The sequence below is a fragment of the Ursus arctos genome, unplaced genomic scaffold, assembly GCF_023065955.2.
Source record: "Ursus arctos isolate Adak ecotype North America unplaced genomic scaffold, UrsArc2.0 scaffold_17, whole genome shotgun sequence".
In the NCBI taxonomy this organism is placed as follows: domain Eukaryota; kingdom Metazoa; phylum Chordata; class Mammalia; order Carnivora; family Ursidae; genus Ursus; species Ursus arctos.
Window position 1 is genome coordinate 984371 of NW_026622841.1, and position 27234 is coordinate 1011604.

A 27234-nucleotide genomic window follows, 5' to 3' on the forward strand; every position below is an offset into this window, starting at 1 on the left:
AAGCTCACTGCTCAGCGGAGAGTCTGCTTCTCCCTCTGCCGCTCTCTCCCTGCTCACTCACTCTCTCTCTCTTTCTCTCTCACGTAAATAAAATCTTTTAAATTAATTTTAAAAATAAATTAAATAAATAAAAAAAATCAGTAACAGAAAGACATCTTGAAAATCCACTAATACTTGGGGGGGGAAGCACAAAAGCCCAGTTTGGGAACAGAACAGTCACAATGCTGGAGAACCATCCACCAATTCCTCACAACTGCAAATGGAAACTTAGGAACTGCAGAAGTTCCAGAGACCAGGACCTTCAGTTAGAACTCACACTTGGAACCAGTCACCACAGGACAACCTGCCGCTGGCCTGCTGGGGTGATAGAGTAAGAAGCAGACCCAACATTCCTACCAACACAGTGCACACACATTCACGCATTTACTCAGTCCCAGAGCAGTGGTTCTCAAAGTGCAGTTCCCAGCATCACCTGCGAGTGTGACAGAAACAGAAATTCTCGGAGCCATCCCAAGAAACATGAAACTTCTGGAAGTAGCCTACAGCTGGTGTCAAGAGCCCTCGCACTCTGCTGTTTGAGAAGCACTGCTCTGCGGCTCATTTTCATGTGATGGCAAGTGCACAAAATAAAGAGCTCTACACCCAACTCCAGGAGGCACTACTCTAGACAGGGGACACACTACAAACCACCAGCTTGAACTCTTCAAAAACGCCAAGTCATTAGGAGAAAGAAAACCACCACAAAGATTTCTCCAAAGTAAAAGAAATTAAAAAGAGATAACCACATGAAATAGTTAAACCTTGATTAAACCTTGATTGAAAAAAGGCTGTTTCTGAAAATGTTCTAGAAATGTTCTATGTCATGGCTGTACTAACCCTGGGAATATCCCAAATGCCACTAAATTCTGCAGTGAATGATATGTTGTGTATTTCACCACAATTTGAAAAAAAAAAATTATCGAGACAACAGAAGACATTTGAATAGACCTGTAGATGCCATGTTAGGAGTTAGCATTAATTCTCTTGGCCGGGACAACAGTGTTGTGGCTGAAGAATCATGCCTCCTGTAGGGAGACCCTTGCCAAAGGTCCTACCGGGGAAGCACTGAAGAACGGGTCAGCATAGAGAGAAAGCCAATGAGGCATAATGTTACCAGCTGTTGAATCTATGTAAATTGCAAGAACATTCTTTTGATGTTTCTGTATGCTTGAAATACCTCATAATGAACAAGTGGGCAAAATGTATCCAAGAGGAAAAAATGTAAGACCCAAAGTGATGTCCTCTGTTGTTTCTTGAATCGAGCTTTCTCCATCTTTTTTCCTGCCATTATGTCCAAGACCTGTCATCATCTGGACGCTGTCATCTGCACCATCATTAAGATCTTCCTTCTATAGACAAGCCAACATTTTGAAAATGAAGGTCTTAAGAAGAATGACAATGGTGAGTGCTACTCCAGATAATCAGGAATATTCAACAACAGAATTATTTCCATTCCACTCTAAAATGTTATTGAAATATCTCTTCTACAGTACGTAACAAGCTCTAAATGTATATGAAGTACGTACACAATGTACAGTATATGAACAAGCTTTACAGGTGCAAACTTAGCTATGTTTCCAGCAGTTCTCCAGGGACTCTGTGGCTGTGGGTGTTCACACACCTGCAAGTAAGCCTGTGCACGTGTGGGTGTGCAGCGATGGTGCCAGGCAGTCAGTCCTTTGCTTACTAGAATTCTGTGAAAAGGTCAGAAGGCAAGATTCCAGAAGCCTCTACCTTCTTGAAACTTTATTCTTGAAACAGGTGCCTCGCTGTCAAGAATCCAAACGCAAGTGGAATTCGATGATGGAAAAGATGTCTTTGGACAATAAGGCCAATGCTGACCTGCTACCTAAGCTTCTTTTACCATCTTTTTAATATGTGGTTACTAAAAAAGAATCCAGCAAGTGGCTTACTGAGTTACAGGTTACTGAGCTATCCCCCACTGTTGGACAGAGAAGACATGTGTAACCTCCCACTAAATAATGTTTCAGTGGAAATATCTGTACACAGAACTTTCTCCATATTTTTACATGAATTCTTTTGAAAAATCCCAGAACTGTATATAAAGTCATAAGCTCTAAAACACTTGAAATATTATTGCCAACTGCAGATTTAAACTCCCACGACTATGAGTGCTATGAATAAAGCCAAAAGCAATGTTACCTCACCCTCATCAGATGAGAGCTAAATACAAATAACCCTTCGCTTAAATAAGGGGAGGAAAATGGCACCTTGGCGTCACCGGCACCAATTCACTTCTGCTATCATGTGAGGTCCTGCACTACTACTTACAGACTGTGGCTAAGGCTGCTCCCCATGCTATACAGAAAATTCGGTGGAGCTGGGCGTATTTGGGACGTGTGCACTGGGGCGGGGGCCTGGAACTAGGACCCTCTCCCGTGGCTCACACTCAGCAGTCCTGGTAGCACCAACCTCCTCACAGGTAAATCTTCACTGGCCAGGAACTCACTGCGCCTCTTCAGCAAACTTCACCAGGACTATGACTGTTTCTGTTAGTGATGGGGTCCCCAGTGGTTTGCCCTAACTTATTTTTGCCCATAAACCCTGTTACTTTCAGTGAGCACTTCTACCAAATACAAAGTTTTGCAAGAACAGAAATGGCGATATTATTTATGCAAGAGCCCATCTCTTCCACATTGATTTGTAATATGTTTAAATGTATTAGAGTAATTTGGGGGCCAGAAAACAGGACTTTCCCCTACAACCACGGGGAACTGGACTCTCTGCAAGGACCTACAGAAGGAGATGCAGCGGCAGACGCCCTGACTTCAGCCCTGTGAGATCGTACGGTTCCGACCCACAGAACTGGAAAATAAAAAATTTGTTTTAAGCCACTATATTCAGGATAATTTTACAACAGCAATAGGACACTAATACAACTGCATAGTGATCAATGACGTGATATTGTTTTCTTTGTATCCTGAGTCAATCTGACAATCCTGCTTCCCCCTACCCAGCTCTCATCTCCTCTCATGTGACACAGCCCTCGGGTAAGACAGGGTCCTAAGTAGAAGACAGCGGTTTTCCACTCACGGAAGACGGAAGTGTGCTGACAGCCCGCGCTGAGGCTCTCCCGGGCACTCCGGTGCTTCAGTGCCGTGACAATTAGGCATCAATGGGAACCGACACTCAACACATGACAAATATAGAGACCACCTGTCCTCACACCATAAAGCATAAGCCTGAGGAGATGCTGAGTGGATCCTTAGCAAACACTAACCACGCAAATACTTCTCCTCCTCCCTAGATAACATAAAAAATAAAAACTACGAGACCTCTGAAAACACTGGAGTACGAAGAGTACATCAGGCTGAGGACCCCAAGGAAGATCCCCCCTCAAAATCCTTATAGGAAGGTACAAATGCTCTGTGAGCCACGTGGCCATGTTGGGTATATACACTCAGTCAACTCTTTGCTGAGCATCAACACGTGCGTGCCTAGGCTGAAAACACGACTGTCAGTAACAGACACGGCCTGTAACTCACAGGGCTCAGTCAGACTCATTCATCAGTAAATGTAATGATAGCAGTGGCAACTGGCGAGACAGTCCCCTAGCCCTGGGAGGGTGCCGACTGAGCTCCAGGCTGCAGGGGCTGCAGCCAGGTAGGGGGGCAAGGTGTGTGCGGAATGACTGCTGTGTACAGGAAGGTAGGGGGGCAGAGCACAGCTCAGGAAGGACTGCCAGCTACCCAAGCTAAGCCACAACTGTCTGTGGGAACTCTGGAACCGGAGTTGGGACACAGAAGCCAGACTGCTTTGAGATAACTACAGCTATTAACTCCTGTAAGAAGAGCGACTGGAGGTCTACACCGCTATGCAGACTAGGACGCCCAAAACAGCAGTCTTCTGAAAGAGAAGACACAGACAGACATACACACATGTAAAAAGGATAAGAAAACGTTTCCTATAGGTGACTAACATAATAAAAAAACATTAAAATTAAAAAAAAAACAAAAAAAATATGGGGATTGAGAAAATGAAAAAAAATGTTTCCTATAAAAATGGAAGATTAAATACATGATCTACCTTCAATACCAAAAATACTGCTTTTTCTTAAAGCTGAAACCTACAGAACAGAAAACAAGAGATGATAACAAAATGTAGAAAGCAGATGGATGGATGATAAATAGCAGATTCAAGAAAACAGGAGTCTCAGCACAGCAGCGAGGAAGCAAGAGAACCTCTGGACCCTGGAGGGGTGGGTCTGACGTCCTGCAGACCTTTGAAGTGGGTGTGGAGGGAGGAAAAAGTAGGAAGTGACTGAAAGCTACCGAAGAAACATCTGGATCCTCAGATTACTCCTCTCCCTTCCAGATCAAGGGACAGCTACCCACTGGGGGAGGGAGGGCAGGAGAGAAAGCAGAGGGCGAAGCTGAGGGAAGGACAGTGAACGTGGGTGCGAGCCAGCCTGGCCTCCCTTCCCTGATGCCCAGGTAGGAATTCAGTGTTGTTGAGAGGAGGAGGAAAGACAGGAGGAGAAGCCAGCGGCCAGTGTCTGCTGAAACTGTCAGGCACGAATCTAAGCATTTCACATACGTTCATTTAATTCCTAGTTTTAGACAATTAACATAGGAAATTTTTACTATAAAAAAGAAAAATAACTGAAATGTCCAAGACAAATGTGGTCTGTCCATATAATGAGATGTCACTTAGTTTAAAAAAAGAAGGGAATGTGTCACATGCTACGGCACGAAGCTTGAAAATAATAATGCTCAGTGAAGTAAGCCAGGCACAAAAAGACAGACGTTGAAGGGCTCCACTTCCAGGAGGTGATGACAATAGTCAACTCCACAGACACAGAGGTACAGAGAGGCTACGGTGACCAGGAGGGGGGACAGCGAGGTGTTTCATGGGTGTTGAGCTTGGGTTTGGGAAGAGGAAGGAGGCCTAAGGGTAGGTGGTGGGAGGGCCGCACAACAGCCTGAACGTGCTCACTGCCACTGCACCGCACACGTGGGGAGATGTGGTTAAGATGGGAAATTTTATGTTACGTCGGATATAACTTCTTTAAAAAGGAACAACTTCAGTAAATATTGCTGATATCCAGCTCCCCAGCAGCCTGGAAGAGGGATATTTCCTCATCATTACCCAAATCTCCAACATACCAAGCTGGTTTCTACCCCAAGGGTCTGCCCTCACCACAAGGACCCTTCCCCTCATCCTCTTGCCACTGTCACAGTTAAGGCACTAGAGTCGGTAGAGTTATCCTGGAAAAGCCAAATCCTCACACACCAGGCACGTTCAGGCAAGAGTTTAATCACTTGGGGAGCTGGTCTGTCAGTGAGACCAAACACCAGAAGGAGAAAGAATTCCTGAAGATCTCCTGGACTGCAAGGCCCTGGAGAGGGGGGGTTGGGTCTGCGGAGCCCCTCCCACAGCCAAGGCACCCTAGGTGCCTGTATTCTGCATGGTCCAAGAAGAGAAGTTTAGAGCAGATGAAAAACTGGGGGAAATATTACAGCACATGACAGTAAAACAATTCTTCATAAACAGTTCTCACAAACAAAATTTTTAAAAAGTAAACACTTTGACAGATGAGCAAAGGCAATTCATAAAAAAAGAAATACAGCTGTACTTAGAGAATTATGTGCAGCCACATTAGGAACCCCAACCCTTTCACACACACCTGAGGGGCTGCTCTGTGCTAGCACTGTCCCCACGGCTGTGGGTTGCCCCGTAAGGACGACAGGACAAACACAAGAAGTGGGCTGGCTACTTGCAAAGGGAGAGGTGCTGCGAAGACTATAAGAAAGGAGGTGTGAGGGCCAGAAGGAAGCCGAGTCTCAGGAAGAGACACATGCATGAAAGGAACCAACCACAGGAGGTCTTGGGAGACACGGGAGGGGCTGCAAAGCCTTGAGGGCTCAGGACTGGAGAGAGAGCCTGGGACAGTGGGAGTGGGCAAGCCACAGGAGGGCCACCAGAGGCAGCTGAAGTGGGCAAGCCACGGCAGGGCCACCGGAGGCAGCTGAAGAGGTGGGCAGGGGCAAAGTCCCGTGGGCCTGGGCAGCCAGCGAAAGGAGTCTCACTTTAATTCTCAGTGGAAGGGGAAGCCAGTGGAAGGTTTTAACAGTAGGAGTAAGTTTTGTTTTCAAAAGAACTTCTAAAACATGCAAATTAAAACAACTGAAAAAAAGAATTAACACTTAGCATTCTTAACAGTCTTGGATAACAAGGCACTCTTAATGGCTAGTAAGAGCGTGAACAACTTTTCTGGAGGACAGTCTGTGAAAATGCATCGAAAGCCCCCCTTTTTTTATGATGTGAGTAAACTTTAACTACAGGTTCTATTTATCCCACGAAAACATAAATATTTGAAAACATGAAAAATGTACGTAAGATTGATCTACAAAGATGACCATTACTGTGCTGTGCTGCTTCAAAGTCCACCCAAAAACCATGGAAGACTGTAGTATCAGTGATTAGGCCTGGTCACACGTGTCGATGACCGCACTGCCGCTGACAGCAGTAAGGCTGTCACTGCAGGGAGCGGGGAGTGAGGAGCGGCCAAGCCCCTGTCCTCACGCGCCCACCAGTCCAAAGGGCCGCCTCACTCCAGGCACCATCCACACCACCACACAACATGCCCACAACAGGAGACTCATCATTTTAGAGGCTCAGGAAAAAGCTCCTCTCATCTGTGAGGCAGCAGGCCTAAAACAGAGTTAATAGGTTTCCTCAGAAAAATTCCTTTTTTCTTATTCTCTGCATAAGATCACTTCTTTTAAAACAGTCAACTAGAAAATGAATATTTATACAAAAGGCAATTAAAATTCAAAATGCCACTTAAATATATTATAATATAGTATACAAAATGAGATTTTTAGTCTTTTTCATTAAGTTCTTTCAGCGATTGTGTTGCATTTTAGCAAAGTCACAATCTTATCAAGTTTAATGCTAGAAAAGTAGCACAAAGAGTCTGAAAGATAATGAACATAAGCAACATCATGTTTAGCAACCTCCACTTCAGAGATGGAGCCTTTGAACTGGCAAGCAATTTATTCCACTTCCAAAGCAATTTTCCTATTGTATTGAAAATCTTACCTCAGTATTTAAAAACAATAAGATGATGAATAATGGATTTTTTCAGAGACAGGATAAGCAGAAAATCTTAAGTGTCTTTGTTGCCTAGTGTCATACACACCTAATTGGTTTGTCACTCAAGAAAAATCAACGTTTCCAGCAATTAAGTATAATTCTGGAAACATATTTTTAAAACGAGTAAAAACAATGTGAACAAAGACGACAGAACAGATGATACCAAACCCAAGAGTACTGCCACACTAAGAAATGGAGACAGCTCTCTTAGCTGCTGCCAAAGGTTTAGAAAAACTGGGAACTTTCAACAAAACACTCAAGTACTAGAAGGTGCATAATTTACGTGTATCTGAGTAAAAGTAAAAGTAGGTCAATACAATAACTAGCTTAAACTCACATTAAGTATCTAACAGCCTTATTGTTTCCATTTGGATAAGAAGCATTTCTGAGAAGCCAACTGATACTAAAGGGAGAAACCATTTAAAATATGCCTAATGCTTAAACCTTCTTTAAGAAAAATAAACACTGCCCCCTTTGCCTGCATGATAATAAAGCAGAAAAACAAAGCAACAAAGTGTTATGAAGAAATGTGTGTTTCCTTCATCAAACACAGCTTCCAAGTTCAAGTATGTCACTGATGAGTCATTAATAAGCAGCAAAACTATATACTGGGAAATTGGGACTCTTCCTTTCCTACCATAGAAGAGGAGATAAACAGCAGAATAGCTGTAAAAAAAAAAAAAAAAAAAAAAAAAAAAAGGTAAAGGAACACTGCCTGAAAAGCATGCCTTGGCCTTAGCAATGAGAAATAAGCAAGAAGGGCAAGGGCCAGTCAGTCCTTCCGCGGAGACGCCCCTCACGTGAACTGTGTACACGGTAACCTTGGAGCCACTGACTCCTCTTCCACAACGTTCTGTAAGAAACCTCAATATCAATTTCTTGACACAAGAAATTACACCAACACTATACATAAATTGAAACAAGCTTCTAAATTAGAGTTAATGCCGCAACATCTAATACTATGTAAACGCCAATCCAGATTGAAAGATAAGTGGGCCAATTAGCTCAGGACACATAATCCAGTTCCCTAAAACTGTGATGTTCACAATCACCAAATCTATCATCCTGCTAATACTGTCAGTTGTAGAAAACAAAGTGAAATATATCTGTTCTGGCAGGTTTAAAGAATTTCATAAACTCGAGTGAACTACAGATCCTTAAAAACACGTCTCTGATTCCAAGGAGTCCTGGGCCTGAGCACTTTGATAAATGCTACCGTAGAACCATTTGGTAGGGGTGCCTGGGTGGCTCCGGGGATAAAGCGGCTGCCTTTGGCTCAGGTCAGGATCCCAGGATCCTGGGACTGAGCCCCCAGCCCAGCGGCGGGCTCCCTGCTCAGCGGGGAGCCTACTTCTCTCTCTCCTTCTGCCCCTCCCCCTGCCTGTGTTCTGTCTCGCTCGCTCTCTAGTCAAGTAAATAAAATCTTTAAAAAAAAAAAAGGGAAGAATCATCTGGTACTGGAAAAAACCTTCCCAGTTGTGAATCATCACAGAAGTTTCATCTTTGCAACTAATAAGGTATTTTTTAGATCATCATCATAATTGTAAAATTTTTAAGAATCAGAGAAAATTGTGTATAGACACCCACAACGAGAAGACTAGCATTAAAAAAATTTGCGTTGCCTCTATCAAGAAACACACTAATATTTTAGAAATAATCAGACAATAACCATCTGTTCTCAGCATGAACCTCTTCTCAAACACAAAGTTTAACTATTATAACACTGCAAATGGCTCTAGGCAAGGCCAAAAGCCACACTGCAACGTGAAACAAAGAAAAGGCACTAACAGACATGGATAAACATAGACATGTCCAGTGTCGGTCATTCCTCTTTCAACTGTGAAGATAATCTGAATGGTACAGATACCATTTAAAAGAAGTGAAAAATATCAAATTAACAAATACCTTTCTTTTACTCAACTATACTTAATGCAAGAAGAAAATCAACGCCTCACATCAGTTTACAGAAAAGGATCTTAACAAGCAAGTGCACTCTTAACTGAACTATGAAATACTATGCGTGGGACACAGCATTTCATTCACCTAGTAACTTCGGAAAAAAACAAACCAACTCCCCCCCCCAAAAAAAACCAAGAACATCCTCATGTATTAACTACACTCAAATCATATCTATTTCATCCCCTTGAAATTTTCATAAAGTACAAACCCAACGATGAAAAATTTTATGTAAGTTGTAACAATTTATGATGGCTGTATTGTCAATAGGTTGTGTCTTAACCTGGTATGATAATGAAATAAAAGTAATTTCACTCCAAGGAAAAACTGAGAACCTTTAAAATACTTTACTACAATTCCTTATACATTATGAACACAAAATGACATTTTTATATGGTCAAGAAAAAAGCCTTTTAAAGCTCACAAAGCAAGAAAAGCCCATATCAAACCTGTTTTTCTAACAACTAATTAGCTCTCAATTGCCAATGTGGAGGGAAAAGACCTCATAATATAAACTTTTGTTCTTGGAAATGTAAGACTGCACTTTTTATTTTTTAATCTATTTTTTAGCTGTATTCTAATTTATTGTACGCATTTCCCCAAACAGAAATACTAGAAAAGCCATAATTTTGATATAAAACTTTAATCTACTCACTTACAGTTCTGAAGTATGAAATTAAGAGATCTGTTATATATTAAGTCAAAAGTACTGTTAAGAACAGTCAGCTTTGTTAAGTACATCCTACTGCAATAAGAAAACCTACAGAGATGAGGTGGGGCAGCTGATGAGAGGAAGGGCGCCAGGTCTCTCCCAGAGGTGGGAAAAACCGTCCTGTAACACCGCCTGTGGTGATGGCTGCACTTACCTGTGAATACACTAAAACACTGAATTTTACACTCTAAATGGTGAATGTGTATCCAAAAACTTGTTAGTGAATGAAAAAATAAGACTGACTTTAAAATAAAAAGAGTAAAGACAGGGGCGCCTGGGTGGCACAGCGGCTGAGTGTCTGCCTTCGGCTCAGGGCGTGATCCTGGCGTTCTGGGATCGAGCCCCACATCAGGCTCCTCCGCTATGAGCCTGCTTCTTCCTCTCCCACTCCCCCTGCTTGTGTTCCCTCTCTCGCTAGCTGTCTCTATCTCTGTAGAATAAATAAATAAAATCTTAAAAAAAAAAGAGTAAAGACAAAACAAAACAAAGGCAAATGACTCCTTCCTGCCAGTTCCAGAGCAAGATTTGAGCAGAAGCCCCTTCCCCACCCCCCATCCCCCCCTCCCAGCCTCCAAGAGGCACAGCTATAACCCTGGAGACAACACAGGGAAAGGTGAAGACAGGGAGGCAGACCAGGAGGGACCTTGGACCCCAGAGGTCACACAACAGTTCCCAATGTGCTCCTTCTGCCTCGTCTATCCCAAATTGTGTACTAGAGAGTCAGCAGCCAGAAAAACCAGGGACACAAACCAAAGAGAGCCCTAAGAACAGCCCAGTCCCTCCTGCCCATCCCTACCACTGTCACAGGAACCCAGAGGTAAAGTAAAGGCCCCTCAGGCCATACTGGAGGAGGCCACAGGCTGCAATAAACAGGCACTGCTCCCCTCCCCAGACAAGGGGACATCAGCAGAGCCCCACGGGGCACCGCAGACCCCATCTCTGCCCAGCGGTAAAGCAGCACCCTCTCCCCACCACATGTCAAAGGGAACCCGGCTTTCACCCCATCTGCCAGTAACAAGGCAGCACCACTTCATCCCACCTCCCCAACCCCCAGTCCCAAGTGGTGTCAGAGGGGGCCAGATAAAACACAAGATCTGAATAAAGTCCAGAGCCTCATAGCATAATACCCAAAATGTCCAGGACACAATCAAAAAACACTCATTATACCAAAAGCCTGGAACATCTCTACTCCTGAAGGAAAGATAATCAACAGATGCCACCATCAAAGGGATGTATGTGTTGAAATTATCTGACGTGGATTCTAAAACATCCGTCATAAAAATGTGTCGATGGGCAATTACAGACATACTTGAAGCAAATGAAAACAAACAGCTATTTCAGCAAAGAAAACTAATACGAAGAAGAATCTAATGGAAATTCTAAAACTAAAAAATACAATAATGGAGATTTGAAAACTTAATGCATAGGGTTCAGGGGCAGAAAAGGAGAGATAAAGGAAAAAATCAAGGAACTTGAAGAGTGAACAACAGAAACCACCCAATCTGGAGAGAAAGCGGCCTTAAAACAAATGAGGAGAAACTCAGGACCATATGAGACACAAGAAAAGATCTCACAAGGTGTCTCCAGAGAGAGTGTTAGATGAGATGAAAGAGGGTGGGGCTCAAAAAGTATTTAGACAAATAATGGCTGAAAACTTCTAACTTGACAAAAGATAAAAACTTGCAGATTCAATATGCTATGTGAACCCCAAACAGTATAAACCCAAAGAAATCTATGCCAAGGCCCATAATAATCAAACTACTGAACTAAAGACAAGAAAAAAAGCTTGGAACTAATGAGAAATGACATCTTACTCACAGAAAAAGAAAACATTCCAATGACATCAGATTTCTTTTCAGAAATTATGGAGGCCAGAATGAAGTAACGTAACATTTTCCAAGTGCTAAAATAGAAAAAGGACTGTCAACCCCAAATTGTGCATCTGGTGAAATTACCCTTCAGGAATGAAGAAGAAATAAGACCTTCTAAGATGAAAGAAAACTGAGAGAATTTGTTTTCAGCAGACCTACGCTAAAAGAATAACAAGGAATTCTTACAACAGAAATAATAAAATAGGGGCGCGTGGGTGGCTCAGTCGTTAAGCATCTGCCTTCGGCTCAGAGCGTGATCCCAGGGTCCTGAGATCGAGCCCCGCATCGGGCTCCCTGCTCCACTGGGAGCCTGCTTCTTCCTCTCCCACTCCCCCTGCTTGTGTTCCCTCTCTTGCTGGATGTCTCTCTCTCTGTCAAATAAATAAATAAAATCTTAAAAAAAAAAAATAATAATAATAATAATAAAATAAAAACTTCAGGAACTTCAGGAAATAAGAGAACAACAGGAACAGTGAAAACATGGGTCAATATAACAGGCATTTCTTCTCCTTTTGAGTTTTCTAGATTATGTTTTGAGAGAGAGTAAAAATTAACACTGTCTGATGTGTAACCCTAATCATATATAAGGGAAATATTTACTTACTTTTGCATATGTAAAATATTTATGTAATTGTACAAGATAGTTACTTTACCAGCAGGGATGAGTAAAGGGATGTAAAGACATACGGATTCTTCACTTTACTAACACTGATAAAATATCAACACCAGAGGGGCGCCTGGGTGGCACAGCGGTTAAGCGTCTGCCTTCAGCTCAGGGCGTGATCCCGGCGATCTGGGGTCAAGGCCCACGTCAGGCTCCTCTTCTATGAGCCTGCTTCTTCCTCCTCCACTCCCCCTGCTTGTGTTCCCTCTCTCGCTGGCTGTCTCTATCTCTATCAAATAAATAAATAAAATCTTTAAAAATATATATATATATATATATATCAACACCAAAATACTGTGATGAGCTACATACATATAATGTAATACCTAGAACTACCACTAAATAATACCTATACAAAGAGAAACAGTGGAAAAACACCACAGGTAAATCAAAATGGCATTCTAAAACATGTTCAAGTAACCCACAGAAAAACAGGAAAAGGAAAACAAAGAAACAACACAGCAATCAAAAAGGAAAATGGCAGATATAAGCCCTAACTTATCAATCATTACACTGAACATAAATGTTCCAAATATATCAATCATAAGACAAAGATTGGCACAGCGGATAAAAAAACATAAGCCAACCACAAGCTGACTACAAGAAACTCACCTCAAATAGAAGTAGGCTGAAAGTAAAAGAATGGAAAATTAAATGCCAGGCAAACATTAATCAAAAGAAAGCATGAGTAGCTATACTAATGTCAGAAAAAGTAAAGCCCACAGCAAAAATATTACTAGAGACAGAGGGAAATTTATAATAACAAAAGCATCAGCCCATCAAAACAGAGCAATCCCAAACATGTATGCAACAAAGGATGGACTGGCAGAACAGTAAAGAAAACACTGATAAAACCAAACGGAAACATAGACAAACGCACAATGACAGGTAGAACCGCAACAGCCAAGAGAGCAACTAGACCGTAAACTAGCAAAGATGGCTGACAGGATCTAACCAACATTTCAGAACAGTTCACCCAACGACAGCACACTTTCTTTTGGGCCCTGAAATTCTTACCAATATAGACCATATTCTCGGTTACAAAACAAACCACCAAAATTAAATGAAATAACACGAAGCATGTTCTTTAACCACAAAGAAACCATGCTAGAAATTAGTAACAGAAAAATAACACCAAATTTTCCATATACACTCCTAAATAATCCATGAGACAAAGGGGAAGTCTCAAAGTAAAACGAAATGCCAAAATTTGTGGGACACAGATAAATCAGTGCCGAGAGGGAAATTTACAGCACCAAATGCTTACGTTAAAAAGAGGGAAAGTCTCCAATCAATAATCTGAACTCCCACCATACGAAGCAAGAATGATAAGAGAAAAATAAACCTAAAAAGCAAGCAAAAAGAAGGAAAAAATAAAGCACAGAAATAAAACTGAGAACAAAACTACAAAAAAATAAGAAAAATAAAAGATGACTCTGAAAAAAAATCAAACCTCTAGTAAGACTAACCAACAAAAGAGTGAAGACACAAACTACCAATATCTGAATGAAACAACATCAAAAAGATAGTAACAGAATACTACGAACAACTCTACACACATAAATATGGCAACTTTCCTGAAAAGGACCAATTCCTCAACTGGCACAATCACAACTCACCCAAAACGAAATAGCTCATTTGAATAGCCTAGTTAACTATTAAAGAAACTGAGTTTGTGAATTCAAACACACAAAAAAGAAATCTCTAGGTCCAGATGGTTTCACTGGAAAATTCTACCATTTAAAGAAGTTAACAGCAACTCTAGTAGACGTCTTCCAGAAAGCAGGAGAGAACGGAACGCTTTCCAAGTCATCTCATGAGGCCAGGTATCAGGGGTAAAATCTGACAGTCACTGCCATTCTATTCATGGAAGAGAAACATTTACAATCAAGTGCAGTCTGTGCTCTGAGGGGAACAGGGGTCAGCAGGAGCCAGCAGGGGCATCTAATTCTATCCTGGCTGGGGCTGAGATAATGGGAGGCTTCAAAAGAAAAGTAATTTTAGATGCTGACAGAGTCAGGAATATAGCCATTGAAATATGGAGATTTTAAGTGCCAGAAGAAACAGCTAGAAGAATCCGAAGTGCATGCTTCTGGAGTGAGAGGCTGGGGTAAGGAGGAAGAAACAAGCAGAGTATAGAGCCACAGTATCTTCTCAAAAGCCTTTTACCATCTGTAACTACGATAAAATACAACCGAACTTCACAAAATAAAGTAAAAGCACAACTTCCACTCAAGATCCATCTCTCCCTGCTCCTCATAACTAAGTCCAACTATAAGCTTGGAAATAAAGCAAGAGCCAAGCAAAAGAGAGCTCTGGAAGGTGGTAAGAAGGCAGCAGTTAAGAGGAAGATGGTTGGGCTGGCCTAAGACTGAGGATCAGAGAAACAACACGGTGGCAGGACATCCTACATGCCCTCACCCAACAGAAGGAAGGAGACAGGCTGGCATTCCCTAACTCCCAACCTAGCAAGAAAAGGCAGACCAGAAGGATCATTCCTCCCTTGGAGGGAGCAAGAGTCCACCACCACCAGCAAGAGAGATCAACAAGTGCCGTGGGAAATGGCATCCTTCCCCATGGTCCTAAGACTCCCCTGTCCCATCAGGGGACACTGGTGCATCCGGGCAGTACCAATTAAAGGAACCCTGCCACAAAAAGAGGTTAGAAGCCTCAGAAAGCCCCTGTGTCCCCATGGGCCTGAGATACCCCTCTCTCACCAGGAGGGCAACCAGGCAGCATCAACAGGCACAGCCCCACTTCAGAAGCAGCCAGTCCAGGAAACTGCTTCTATTCAGGGCCTGAACTCCCCTCCTCTGCCACCAGAGACCAGAGCAGCAGGAGGCACCAGCAAGAGGGACTGGGATGGCCACAATGGTGCTGAGACTCCTCCCCTAACCAGACACACCAGAACAGCCAGCAGGCACATGCAGAGCGGGTACAAGCAGAACCACTGCCCCCATCCAACGAAGCCTTTTCATCACACGGACTGACCATTCCTTCTCTTACCAAGACACTGGGCCTGGGGAAATCACCTCTTCCTCATAAGCAGAGATAAGAAAGAGTCCCAGTACACCACATAAACCACACACACCAAAAATCATAGCACAAAATTAAACTGTCACTGGAATCACAGCCCACAAATGTAGGCCAGGACCTATAGGCTAAATCTAAACAGGGTGATCACCTGCTAAAGTAAAAGACATAATCAGAACCCATGTTCTCCAGACATAATAGACAACACGTCCAGGATAAAATAAAAAATCATCAGCATACCAAGAACCAGAAGATTCACAGTGTGAGTTAGAAAAGATGATCAACAGACACCAAAACTCGATTAACTCAGATACTGGAATTATGTGACAATCATTTTAAGCAGCACACATAAACATGCTTCAACAACCAATTACAAACTCTCTTGAAACAAACAGAAATTATAAAACTGGGGGCGCCTGGGTGGCACAGCGGTTAAGCATCTGCCTTCGGCTCAGGGCGTGATCCCGGTGTTATGGGATCAAGTCCCACATCGGGCTCTTCCGCTATGAGTCTGCTTCTTCCTCTCCCACTCCCCCTGCTTGTGTTCCCTCTCTCGCTGGCTGTCTCTATCTCTGTCAAATAAATAAATAAAATCTTTAAAAAAAAAGAAATTATAAAACTGACAAATACACTAGTAAAAATGAAACACTGCTGCATGGGATCAACAGAAGAGTGAAGATGACAAAGGACAGAATTAGGGAATCTGAGAACAAATCAATACAATTCACACAATCTTAACACAGACAAAAGAAACCAGGTGGAAACCTAAGGGAATTATGTACCACTAACAAGAGATCCAACATTTGTATCATCCCAGTACCAGCAGGAGAGAGAGAAGACAGTGGAAACCAGTCCTTGAAGAAACTCCCTAACTTTGGTGAAACAAAACCCAACAGATTAAAAATCTTACTAAATACCAACCAAGATAAACCAAAAGAAATACACACCAAGATACATCACAGTTCAACTTGTAAAAATGAAAGACAAATAAAACCTTGAAAGCAGTCAGAGAGAAATTACTCATTACCTGCAGGAAACACCAACTCCAGCAGCAGTGAGCTTCTCATCAGGAATCATGAAGGCCAGGTGGACAGTAACCAGTTTTCAAGGCTAATGAAAGAACTGTCAACCAAGAATTCTATATCCAATACATCCATCCTCCAGGAATGAAGGGGAAATAAAAACATTCTAAGGTGGAAGAAATTTCAAGATTGGCTATAGGAAGCACTTCAAATAGAAAGGAAAAAGAATCCTGGAATACCAGGAAAGAAGAATAACAGAGCAAAAACAGGGGTATATAAGTACATTAGACTATCCTTATAATCATGAGTTTTATAAATGATATCTGATGATTTAAACAAAAAACGTAACACCATCTGATACTCAAGACATAATATTTAAAGTGTAGGGAGAGAAGATGGGTAAAGGGACCAAAATGCAAGTAAGGTTTACACAGTCTACTCTACAGACAAAAATACTAATCCCAACACCCCTTGGTGATAAGTCACATACATATACTGCAATACCCAATAGAGCAAACACTACAAAAACTACAAAAAGACCTACACTCAAAAACACCGTAGAGATAGCCAAAAAAACGTTCAAATAACCTAAAGGAAGGCAAAAAGAGAAACAGAAGAGGAATGAGGATCAGAAGAAACAGAAAATAAACAAATAATAAAATAGTACCCACGCTATAATACAGCAATAATTAACTTAAATGTAAAGTCTAAATATCCCAATCCAGAGACTGACAGAAAGCATAATGGAAAACCAGGATCCAACAAAGAGACTCACTTCAAATTCAACTTAGGTTGAAAGAGAACACATGCAAACACTCATCCACAATAAAGTAGGAGGAGATTTCAGAGCAAAGAAAATTACCAGAGACAAAGAAGAACATTATGTAACAGAAGAAACAATCCACCAGAAGACATAAGAATCCTAAATATGTACACACCAAATGACAGAACCTCAAAATACCTGCAGGAAAAACTGAAATGCAAACCGCGATGGAAACCTATTGTGAAATAAGCAGCATATTTCCAAATAATGATCTCCCAAAATCAATCACTCAGAGAATTACGCAATCACTGTTTTAGGTAATATCAGGGAGGAAAAGAGAAATGGTACTTCTGGAGAACCCACTTCTGGACAAACACTAAACACAGGCACCTTAGTAGGTTCTTCTGTAACCTTTCTCCATCCTGTAGGAAAACCACAGCTTCCCCCATATTACATCCCAGGAAATGGGGGTTCGGGTTAATGAAGTCAAACAGCTAGTCAGTAAATGAGATCCAATTCAGCTCCACAATACATACATTCAGACTCTACGTTACAGCTTCTCAAATAGGCCAGAACAGAAGTTACTCTAAAACTCGAATCCTGAAGGACCTGGATATTAAAATATATAGTTTTTTCCTCTTCTGTACTAAAAGCTAACAGATTCTGGGACATCTGTTCAACGCTTGATTTCGGCTCAGGTCGTGATCTCAGCTGGTGAGATCAAGCCCCGCCTGGGACTCCACGCTCAGCGGGGAGTCCGCTTGAGATTCCCTCGCGCGCTCTCTAATAAATAAATCTCTAAAAAAAAGTTAATTGCTTCTACGATTCCTTAGGAATAAAATTTCGATTAACTGTAGAAGCCAGTATTTCCTCTTTTTATAAGTTTCTTTTTTATAAAATGCAGTATTAGGGCGAAAAGTAAGTTAAATGTGAGCTGAAATCAACTAGGGGACAAAGCTTCCATTTAAATGAAAGGTCTGTATGTTTTAAATCTACGACTAAACTGTGGTCCCATTAAACAATCTAACCTTGTCAAGTTCCGTTTCCCATTGCTAAAAGCAAAACCTCTGGTCAACAAACAATACTCTGTAAACACACGATTAAATGCACATGTACTTGGCACATAAACTGACCCGTCTGCATTTGCGACAGGCCGTGCTTCACTCAGGTTTGTGTTTCGTGTCTGCACCTTCACGGTCTCTACTGGAACCGCACTGAAGCTCGGACACCAGCAGCGTCTGCTGGATGGGCGCACCGCCCGCCCGGCTCACGTGAGAGCGCCGCAGCGGCACGCCCGCCCCCGTCCCGTGTGCGTCGGACGGCCAGGGCACCCCAGGACGAGGGCGGAGCTGGGGGCGACCCCCGCCCGTCCCCGACACGGTGTCCCGGGGCCTCTCCCACAGGGTGGCCGTCCCCCCAAAGTCGGAACGCGCGCCGGAGTCGGAAGCACTGTGCGCGGACTGCGGGCGGGGACAGACCAGCCGGCCGGGGGTGCGGGGGCCCCCGACAGGGCGCGGGGGGAGGGGCGCCGCGGGAGGAGGGAGGTCTCCGCCGTCGTTACCTGCTGGGCCGATCGGCCCCCGGCCCCGCCGCGCTGTAGTAAGCCGCGCGTTTGCGGCTGGCCGCGGCGGCCGCGCTGCGCACCGGGTACAGAGGGATCTGGTCCGCCATGTTCCGGCCGCCACCTTCCCGCCCCTCCCCGCTCCACCTCAATTCGCTGCCTTTCCCCGCCCTCTCCGCTCAGCTCCAACCCGGCTGAGGAGCCGCCCGCGCTTCCTTGCCGGCCCCCCAGGCGTCGGGGCTCGATAGCGTCACGGCGCGTCGACGCCTGATGACAGCGTGCGGCGAAGGTAGGGCGCAAAAGGCAGCGGCGTTACGAGGCTCCGTCCCGCGTCCGGGTCCGATGACGTTACCGCGCGGCGCGGGCGCGAGCGGGGTCTGTGTCGCTCCGAGGCTCCGCCCCCCGTGCGCCCGGGCCGGATGGCGTCATCGCGCGGTTTGCGCGCGCGCGGAGGCAGTGTGTCTGGGCGACCCCGCCCCCTGGGCGCTGGGCGTGCGCGCCGCGAGGCCGGCCCCGGGCTGCGCTGCAGGTGCATGTGTCTGGCGGCGGCCGCGAGTCCAGTGCTTCCCCGACGCGGGGGACTTTGCGGCCCTTTAACCCGCCGCCTTGTGTGGCTTCTCCTGCGCACAGGTGTGTTCGGCTTTGTCCCGCACCTACGGAGTAAAATTCCCATAAATGGCCTCCAAAGAGTGGGCTAACAGTCAAGTCTAGAGAGGTCTCAACTTTGCTGTCGTGTTGTTGAAGTTTGTTATTAATTTATAGCTTGGAAATGTGGTCTGAGCTCTCTCCATGCTTTAAAGTTGAGGTTCTCTTCTGATCAAAAATATAGCCAGCTTTCTGCAGTGTCCTTGTCCCCGGACCGACACGGGTCCTGTCCCTGCTCCCCCAAGTCATAATATTTGACCCAAAAACTTAACTTCCAATGGCCTACTGTTGGCGGAAGCCTTGACGATAACATAAACGGTGATGAACACGTTTTGTATGTTGTATGTATAACAAACTGTATTCTTAACGATGAAAAGCTAGGGAAAAGAAAATGTTATAAAGGAACACATAAGTTAGAGAAAGTACATTTACAGCACTGTTAGTATATTTATTAGGAAAAATCCCCATAGAAAACCGTGTTATTCAAGGGTCATGTACGTTGGCGAATAGGTTTTCTACTCCAAGATGGAAATAGTAAAGGTACAGAGGTGTTCAGGGAGCCCTCCTTCTAACCCACCCCAGTAGGTGGTCATTTTCTGAATGCTTGGTGAGAGTCTGTTTGGGGGCACCTTTTTCATGGGGTCACTTCTCAAGAGGATGCTCACTCTGAAGAGCCCCAGGGGCCCCACGTGTTTGAAGGAATAGCCTCCTGCACAACACCTGTCTCTCCTAGCATCCCACAGTCTGTCCTCTTCGAAGTTCCCTAGACTGCTTCCTGGACCCCATCAGGCAACCAAGGACGGTCAGAAGTACCTCAGACAAATTGGAAAGTCTCCTCTACCTCCTCTGCAAATTGGAAAGATGCTTATTCTAAAGAGCTCTAGGGGCGCCTGGGCGGCGCAGTAGTTAAGCGTCTGCCTTCCGCTCAGGGCGTGATCCCAGCGTGCTGGGATCGAGCCCCACATCAGGCTCCTTCGCTAGGAGCCTGCTTCTTCCTCTCCCACTCCCCCTGCTTGTGTTCCCTCTCTCGCTGGCTGCCTCTGTCAAATAAACAAATAAATAAATAAATCTTTAAAAAAATAAAAAAAATAAAGAGCTCTAAATTTCTAAAAGTGGAAAATCCCACCTTAATAGGATGCTTCCCAGTCTGAGACTTTCAGTGTTTCCCCTTTGTACTTGATAAAACTTAATTTCCTTTCTAAAACCCTTGAACTTCTGGTAAAGTAAAAGTGACATCAGAAGGGCTCCTTTGCTGCAAGGTAATGAGTAAACAGCCTTTATTAATTTTGTCTTGGAGGTGGTTTTGTTTTTGATAGTTTGAGGTATTTATTTCAATGACTTTATTTTTTTATTTTGAAGATTCCTCATCGATCCTTTTTCACATCCATCTATTCTTATTTCATTTCTGTTTGGTTTCTTACTTTCAATTATCTAAGGAGAAGAAAACAGTTTGGTTGTTGATTTGTTAACTTTCTTAGCATTGGATTTCTTCAGATGTCTTGGAATTTAGGTTTGTAGGCAGTGGGCAAGAGATACTTGCTCTTCCCCCCCTTCCCCTCCACCTCCTCACTCTTCCCTAGTTAGTAGCGTTGCTGCTGCTTTCACCTTCAGCCCAGAACTGGGACCCACATGGCATGTCAAGGCTTTCAGTAACAGGGATAGCATGTCAGATGCGGGGTCTGCAGGCAGTGGGATTCATTTTTGATCTTCAGTTTGGGTCTATGTCTTCGTTCCAAGCCCCACCCTGTTTTGTTTTGTTTTGTTTGTTTTATAATTTTTATTTTGTTATATTAGTCACCATACAGTACATCCCCAGTTTTTGATGCAATGTTCCATGATTCATTATTTGCATGTAACACCCAATGCACCATGCAATATGTGCCCTCCTTAATACCCATCACCAGCCTATCCCAATCCCCCCCTCCTCCCCTCTGAAGCCCTCAGTTTGTTTCTCAGAGTCCATAGTCTCTCATGGTTCATTCCTCCTTCTGTTTACCCCCTCTTCATTCTTCCCCTCCTTCTCCTACCGATCTTCCTGTTTCTTATGTTCCATAAATGAGTGAAACCATATAATAATTGTCTTTCTCTGCTTGACTTATTTCACTTAGCATAGTCTCCTCCAGTCCCTTCCATGTTGCTGCAAATGTTGGGTAATCGTTCTTTCTGATGGCTGAGTAATATTCCATTGTATATATGGACCACATCTTCTTAATCCAGTCATCTGTTGAAGGGCATCTCGACTCCTTCTGCACTTTAGCTATTGTGGACAATGCTGCTGAGAACATTGGGGTGCATATGGCCCTTCTCTTCACTACGTATCTTTGGGGTAAACACCCAGTAGTGCAATTGCTGGATCATAGGGTAGTTCAATTTTTAACTTTTTAAGGGACCTCCACACTGTTTTCCAAAGTGGCTGTACCAACTTGCATTCCCACCAACAGTGTAAGAGGGATCCCCGGGACGCCTGGGTGGCACAGTCGTTAAGCGTCTGCCTTCGGCTCAGGGCGTGATCCCGGCGTTCTAGGATCGAGGCCCACATTACGCTCCTCTGCTGGGAGCCTGCTTCTCCCTCTCCCACTCCCCCTGCTTGTGTTCCCTCTCTCGCTGGCTGTCTATGTCAAATAAATAAATAAATAAAAATAATATATTAAAAAAAAAAAGAGGGATCCCCTTTCTCCACATCCTCTCCAATGTTGGTTGTTTCCTGCCTTGTCTATTTTTGCCATTCTAACTGGCGTAAGGTGGTATCTTAGTGTGGTTTTGATTTGAATTTCCCTGATGGCTAATGATTTTGAACATTTTTTCATGTGTCTGTTAGCCATTTGTATGTCTTCATTGGAAAAGTGTCTGTTCATATCTTCTGCCCATTTTTTGATTTGTTTATTTGTTTCTTGTGTATTGAGTTTGAGAAGTTCTTCGTAAATCTTGGATACCAGTCTTATCTGTAGTGTTATTTGCAAATATCTTCTCCCATTCAGTGGGCTGCCTCTTAGTTTTTTTGACTGTTTCCTTGGCTGTGCAGAAGCTTTTTATCTTGATGAAGTCCCACAAGTTCATTTTTTCTTTTGTTTCTCTTGCCTTTGGGGATGTGTCATGAAAAAGGTTGCTTTGGCCGATGTTGTAGAGGTTGCTGCCTATGTTCTCCTCTAGAATTTTGATGGATTCCTGCCTCACATCGAGGTCTTTCATCCATTTGGAGTTTATTTTTGTGTATGGTGTGAGATAGTGGTCAAGTTTCATTCTTTTGCATATAGCTGTCCAATTTTCCCAGCACCATTTATTGAAGAGACTGTCTTTTTCCCACCGGATGTTTTCTCCTGCTTTATCAAATATTAGTTGCCCAAAGAGCTGAGGGTCCATTTCTGGGTTCTCTATTCTGTTCCATTGGTCTATGTGTCTGTTTTTGTGCCAGTACCATGCTGTCTTTGTGATCACAGCTTTGTAGTACAGCTTGAAATCCGGCAACGTGATGCCCCCAGCTTTGTTTTTCCTTTTCAACAATTCCTTGGCTATTTGGGACCTTTTCTGTTTCCATACAAATTTAAGAGCTGTTTGTTCCAGTTCTTTGAAAAATGTCATTGGTATTTTGATCGGTATAGCATTGAAAGTGTAGATTGCTCTGGGTAGCATAGACATTTTAACTATGTTTATTCTTGCGATCCATGAGCATGGAATATTTTTCCATCTTTTTGTGTCTTCTTCAATGTCTTTCAAGAGTTATCTGTAGTTTCTAGAATATAGATCCTTTATGTCTCTGGTTAAGTTAATTCCAAGATAGTGTATGATTTTTGGTGCTATTGTAAATGGAATGGATTCCCTAATTTCTCTTTCTTCAGTCTCATTGTTCGTGTATAGAAATGCAACTGATTTCTGAGCATTGATTTTGTATCCCGCCACATTACTGAAATGTTCTATGAGTTCTAGTAATTTGGGAGTGGATTCTTTGGGGTTTTCTATATGGAGTATCATGTCATCTGCGAAGAGAGACATTTTGACTTCCTCTTTGCTGATTTGGATACCTTTGATCCCTTGTTGTTGTCTGATTGCTGTTGCAAGGACTTCTGGTACTGTGTTGAATAATAATTAAGTCCCCACCCTGTTGAAAGGCCCTAGGCAGCTGTCAGTAACGGGGTTGTGTTGGTTGTTTCGTTTAGCTTCCCACTCCATGGAGGACAGCCTCACCCAAACACGTGGGGTGAGCACATCACCCACTCCCATGGCCAACTTCCAGCCTCAGAAGCCAGCCGCCTGGAGCGACTCTCACCTCTGCTTCTGGTCCAATAACTTTGGTGTTTCCAAGCCCTGCTGTGTCTTTCTGTTTTCTATTTCCATAATTTATAAATCCATTACGACTGTGTGTTTGAAGCAGCATGTTCAACATAAACTTCTAGACTCATCGTGACTATTTTCATGTAGTATGTTCTCAACTTAAAACTTATTTACTAAAAAGTTAGTATTCTTAAGTAGTTGCTCCTTTCTGGTTCCAGTTTGCTATTTTGCTGCTTTTTATGTGGCTTGAATACAGGCCACTTTGTGGACACCACTCTCAAAGGACACGGTGACCTTCTATTTGCAGAACTTGTGCTCATTCTTTCCCTTACCCAGACTCACTGCGGCCGCTGACATTGTAAAGCAGCTCCTCCGCTCTTTGAGCAGCTTCTGACATTGTTACCCCGAGGGCTCAACCGCACTCCACAGCAGACGCTGTTAACACAGCGGTTCAACCACACTGAAGAGTTAACATTGTCACAACAGGCCCTTCACGTTTTTCCCTTCTTTGATAACTTTGAGACAAATCCTCTGACTCTCCCCCTTCATGAACTCGCTCTGTCCTGGGTATTTCTCTTTTGTCGCCTGCCCTCTTTAAATAAGAACCCTCGAGTCTGTTTTCTAAATTCTGACCTCTCCCGGCTGCACTTCCGCAATTGCTGACTTAGTTTAGTTTAGCCAAGACTCTCCTTTCCCGTTTTGTGCCGTGGTGAGGGCAGGTTTGGTGGGGATACAAATGTGACAAAGACAGCGTCTGCCCCGCGGAAGGTTCCTTCTGGGCAAGGAGGCACAGCCGGAAACTGCCGGCTGTAACTCGGGCCACGTACACGATGTGAGCCTCTCGCTCTGTCTGTGAGGATCTTAGCAGGAGCTGGACGGCCTGCCGCAGTGTCCGGCTGAAGAGTTTAGTTGAGGGCCTGTTTACAGATGCGTGGCTGGGAAGGAAAAACCACAGCAGTTTGAGGGACATCCGGTGACAGGTAGACTGGAAACCATTATCACCTCCAGGCTCCGAGAGGTGGGAAGAGGAAGGGTACTACTGGAGCCAGGCGGAGTCCAGGAGCCGGACCGCCCCCCCCCGACCCCTGCCCAGAGGCACTGAGGCCATAGAGCCCGGGTCAGCACAGTGCTCACAGGTAAAATCTACCTGTCGCCTGTTTGGTATAGATAGTTTGTTTAGACATAACCACGCTATTTTATCGGTGTGTCATCTATGGCCGCTTTCAAGCTACGATGGTGGAGGCGAGGAGGCCTTACGAAGGTCCTATGACCACAAAGCCTATGTGGCCCTTTACAGGGAAGGCTTGCCAACCCCATTACAGAGGCGCGTGGCCTTCCTAATACCTGGGGACGGGAGGGGGCGCGTGCCCTGACAGCACAGGTACAGAATGTTTCTGTGGGGACAGCACTTCCCTAGATCAGTCACTGAAGGAATAATGAGAGAAGGCGTGATAACCAGTTAATGGAGGGGAGTGGAGTGACAGAGAATACTTGATTAATCTTTAGGAAGGCATGGAAGGAGTTTTTCTTAAAAAGAACAGATGGAGGAAAGAGTAAACCAATAAGACGGTAGCGTCCCACCTGAATGCCAGTTTCCGTCCGTTAAACGTAAGCAGACCAAGTGTGCCAAGAGTCAGATTGTCAGACTGGAGCACAACCCAAATCCAAACAGACGCCTGAGGTCTAAGAGGAGGCGGGGAGTGAAAGGCTAGAACGTACAGAGCACGCGATCACTGGCCACAGTCACGCGTCTGTGAGTGTCCCTCGACTCCGCAGACGAAGACCCCGAGGCACAGCGTGGCACGTAGCTGCCCTGGGTCACAGCCAGAACTCGAATCCAGGCTCCAAAGGCCACGTTTAGACTTGAAACCAGAGTTGCCAGCTGCGCCTCAGAAAGAGAATGCTGACCGCCAGAGCTTGGACACACGGCAACAGGAGGCTGGCCTGTCCTTCCTTCTCGTAAAAGGGCACAGGCCTCCCAAAGACTGGGAGGATGTACTTCGTTCTACTGACTGTGCACTATTCAGTAGACGTCCCCCACTTAGTGAAATTACACGTTAGAGTGAAGATTTTTGCCAGTAGAGAAGCAAATAATTTCTGTCCAGGAAGAAAATAGAACATCAAAGGATATAGTCTATTGTCCTTTAGGCTCGTAACCAGTTTTGTGTCTAACTCAGCAACCTGACCCTAACGTCTATGAATTCTAGGTCCTGAAAAACTCTCTGAGACTGTCTTAACGGCTTACTCATTGCATCTTCCCCCAGGATCTTCCTCCTGATTCGTAAGTTTGTAAAACTTTGCAGGTATGCGTTATGTACCCACATGAGGGTTACTTTACCTCTTCAGAAATTAGGCTGTAGCCCTTCCTGTTCTCCACCATGGAACAGGCTCAAGAGGAAAAGGAGAAGCCCGCGCGGGAACATCACATCTGTGAGCTCTGCCTCCACGTCCGTGTGGGGACAGCGGAGACAGACCCAACCTGGAGGCCAGACCCCTGTGTTCTCCAGAGCTCGATAGGCCGTCAGAGCCTTTGGCAGCAGGAGAAATGAAACACAGTCTGTGGGGCCAAGGCAGAAGAAACCCGGAGAAAGGTCTAAAGGTGCAGGAGTACGAGTTAAGAAGAAATAACTTCTCCGATGATGGAAACTTTGGCTTTAGGATCCAGGAGCACATTGATCTGGGATCAAATGTGATGCAAGCAGTGTGGTGCTGGGTGGGCCCGTTTCTGCATCGCAGGCAGGATGCTCAGGACACGCCCCACGGGGACCAAACCCAGATTCGGCAAAGAGGAGGCCATGTGCTGGTTCCAGCAGGAACGTGATGGGATCATCCTCCCTGGCAAATAAACGCCTGTTTCTATCCAATAAAAACTTTTCAGTGAAATGTTTAAAAAGAAAGTATACTTTAGCAAAAAGAAAGATTTTCAAATGTCAAAGAAGAGCTTCACTATATATTTTTTAAATGGATGACGGTCGGCACCATATCGTGGAATTTAAATGTCACTCAATACATTTTAAAAAGTGATGTCATGGGCACCGGGCTCAGTGGTTCAGTCCACTGAGCGTCTGACTCTTGATTTCGGTTCAGGTCATGATCTCAGGGTCATGGGATCGAGCCCTGTGTCAGGCTCCAACTCAGTGCAGAGCCTGCTTGAGAGTCTCTCTCTCCCTCTGCTCTTCCCCTGCTTGCACTCTCTAAATACATACATACGTACATACATACATACATACATGCTTTTTAAAAAAGGTGATGTCACAGTTCCATTTTTATTTTTTATTTTTTTTTGAAAGATTTTATTTATTTGACAGAGATAGAGACAGCCAGCGAGAGAGGGAACACAAGCAGGGGCAGTGGGAGAGGAAGAAGCAGGCTCATAGCGGAGGAGCCCGATGTGGGGCTCGATCCCATAACGCTGGGATCACGCCCTGAGCCGAAGGCAGATGCTTAACCGCTGTGCCACCCAGACACCCCTCACAGTTCCATTTTTAAATGTAAATATAACATGCCACAAATGTATCATTTGTAACTATTCACAGTTACAGTGAAAATGTTCAGCTGTCTATATAAACCAAGTGAAGGG

General features: G+C 44.2%; 1 protein-coding gene and 1 pseudogene across 8 annotated transcripts in view; one reads left to right on the plus strand and one right to left on the minus strand.

The window, feature by feature from the left end:
- ATP9B (ATPase phospholipid transporting 9B (putative)) overlaps positions 1–19114 on the minus strand; it is a 250435-nt gene extending 231321 nt beyond the window's left edge. For 4 of the 8 annotated variants that reach the window (XM_057313321.1, XM_026496508.4, XM_057313320.1 and 1 more), the window contains exon 1: positions 18741–19114. In XM_057313321.1, coding sequence (XP_057169304.1) covers positions 18741–18850 — 110 coding nt within the window. In that variant the 5' untranslated portion in view covers positions 18851–19114. Of the gene's footprint in view, positions 1–1216; positions 3935–16421; positions 16681–18312; positions 18721–18740 lie in introns of those variants that run through there. The other 4 variants (XM_057313322.1, XM_057313319.1, XM_057313323.1 and 1 more) reach the window with 4 other exon arrangements.
- A 6918-nt stretch (positions 19115–26032) lies between these two features.
- LOC113253173 (60S ribosomal protein L11-like) lies at positions 26033–26500 on the plus strand (annotated as a pseudogene).
- The last annotated feature ends 734 nt before the right edge of the window (positions 26501–27234 follow it).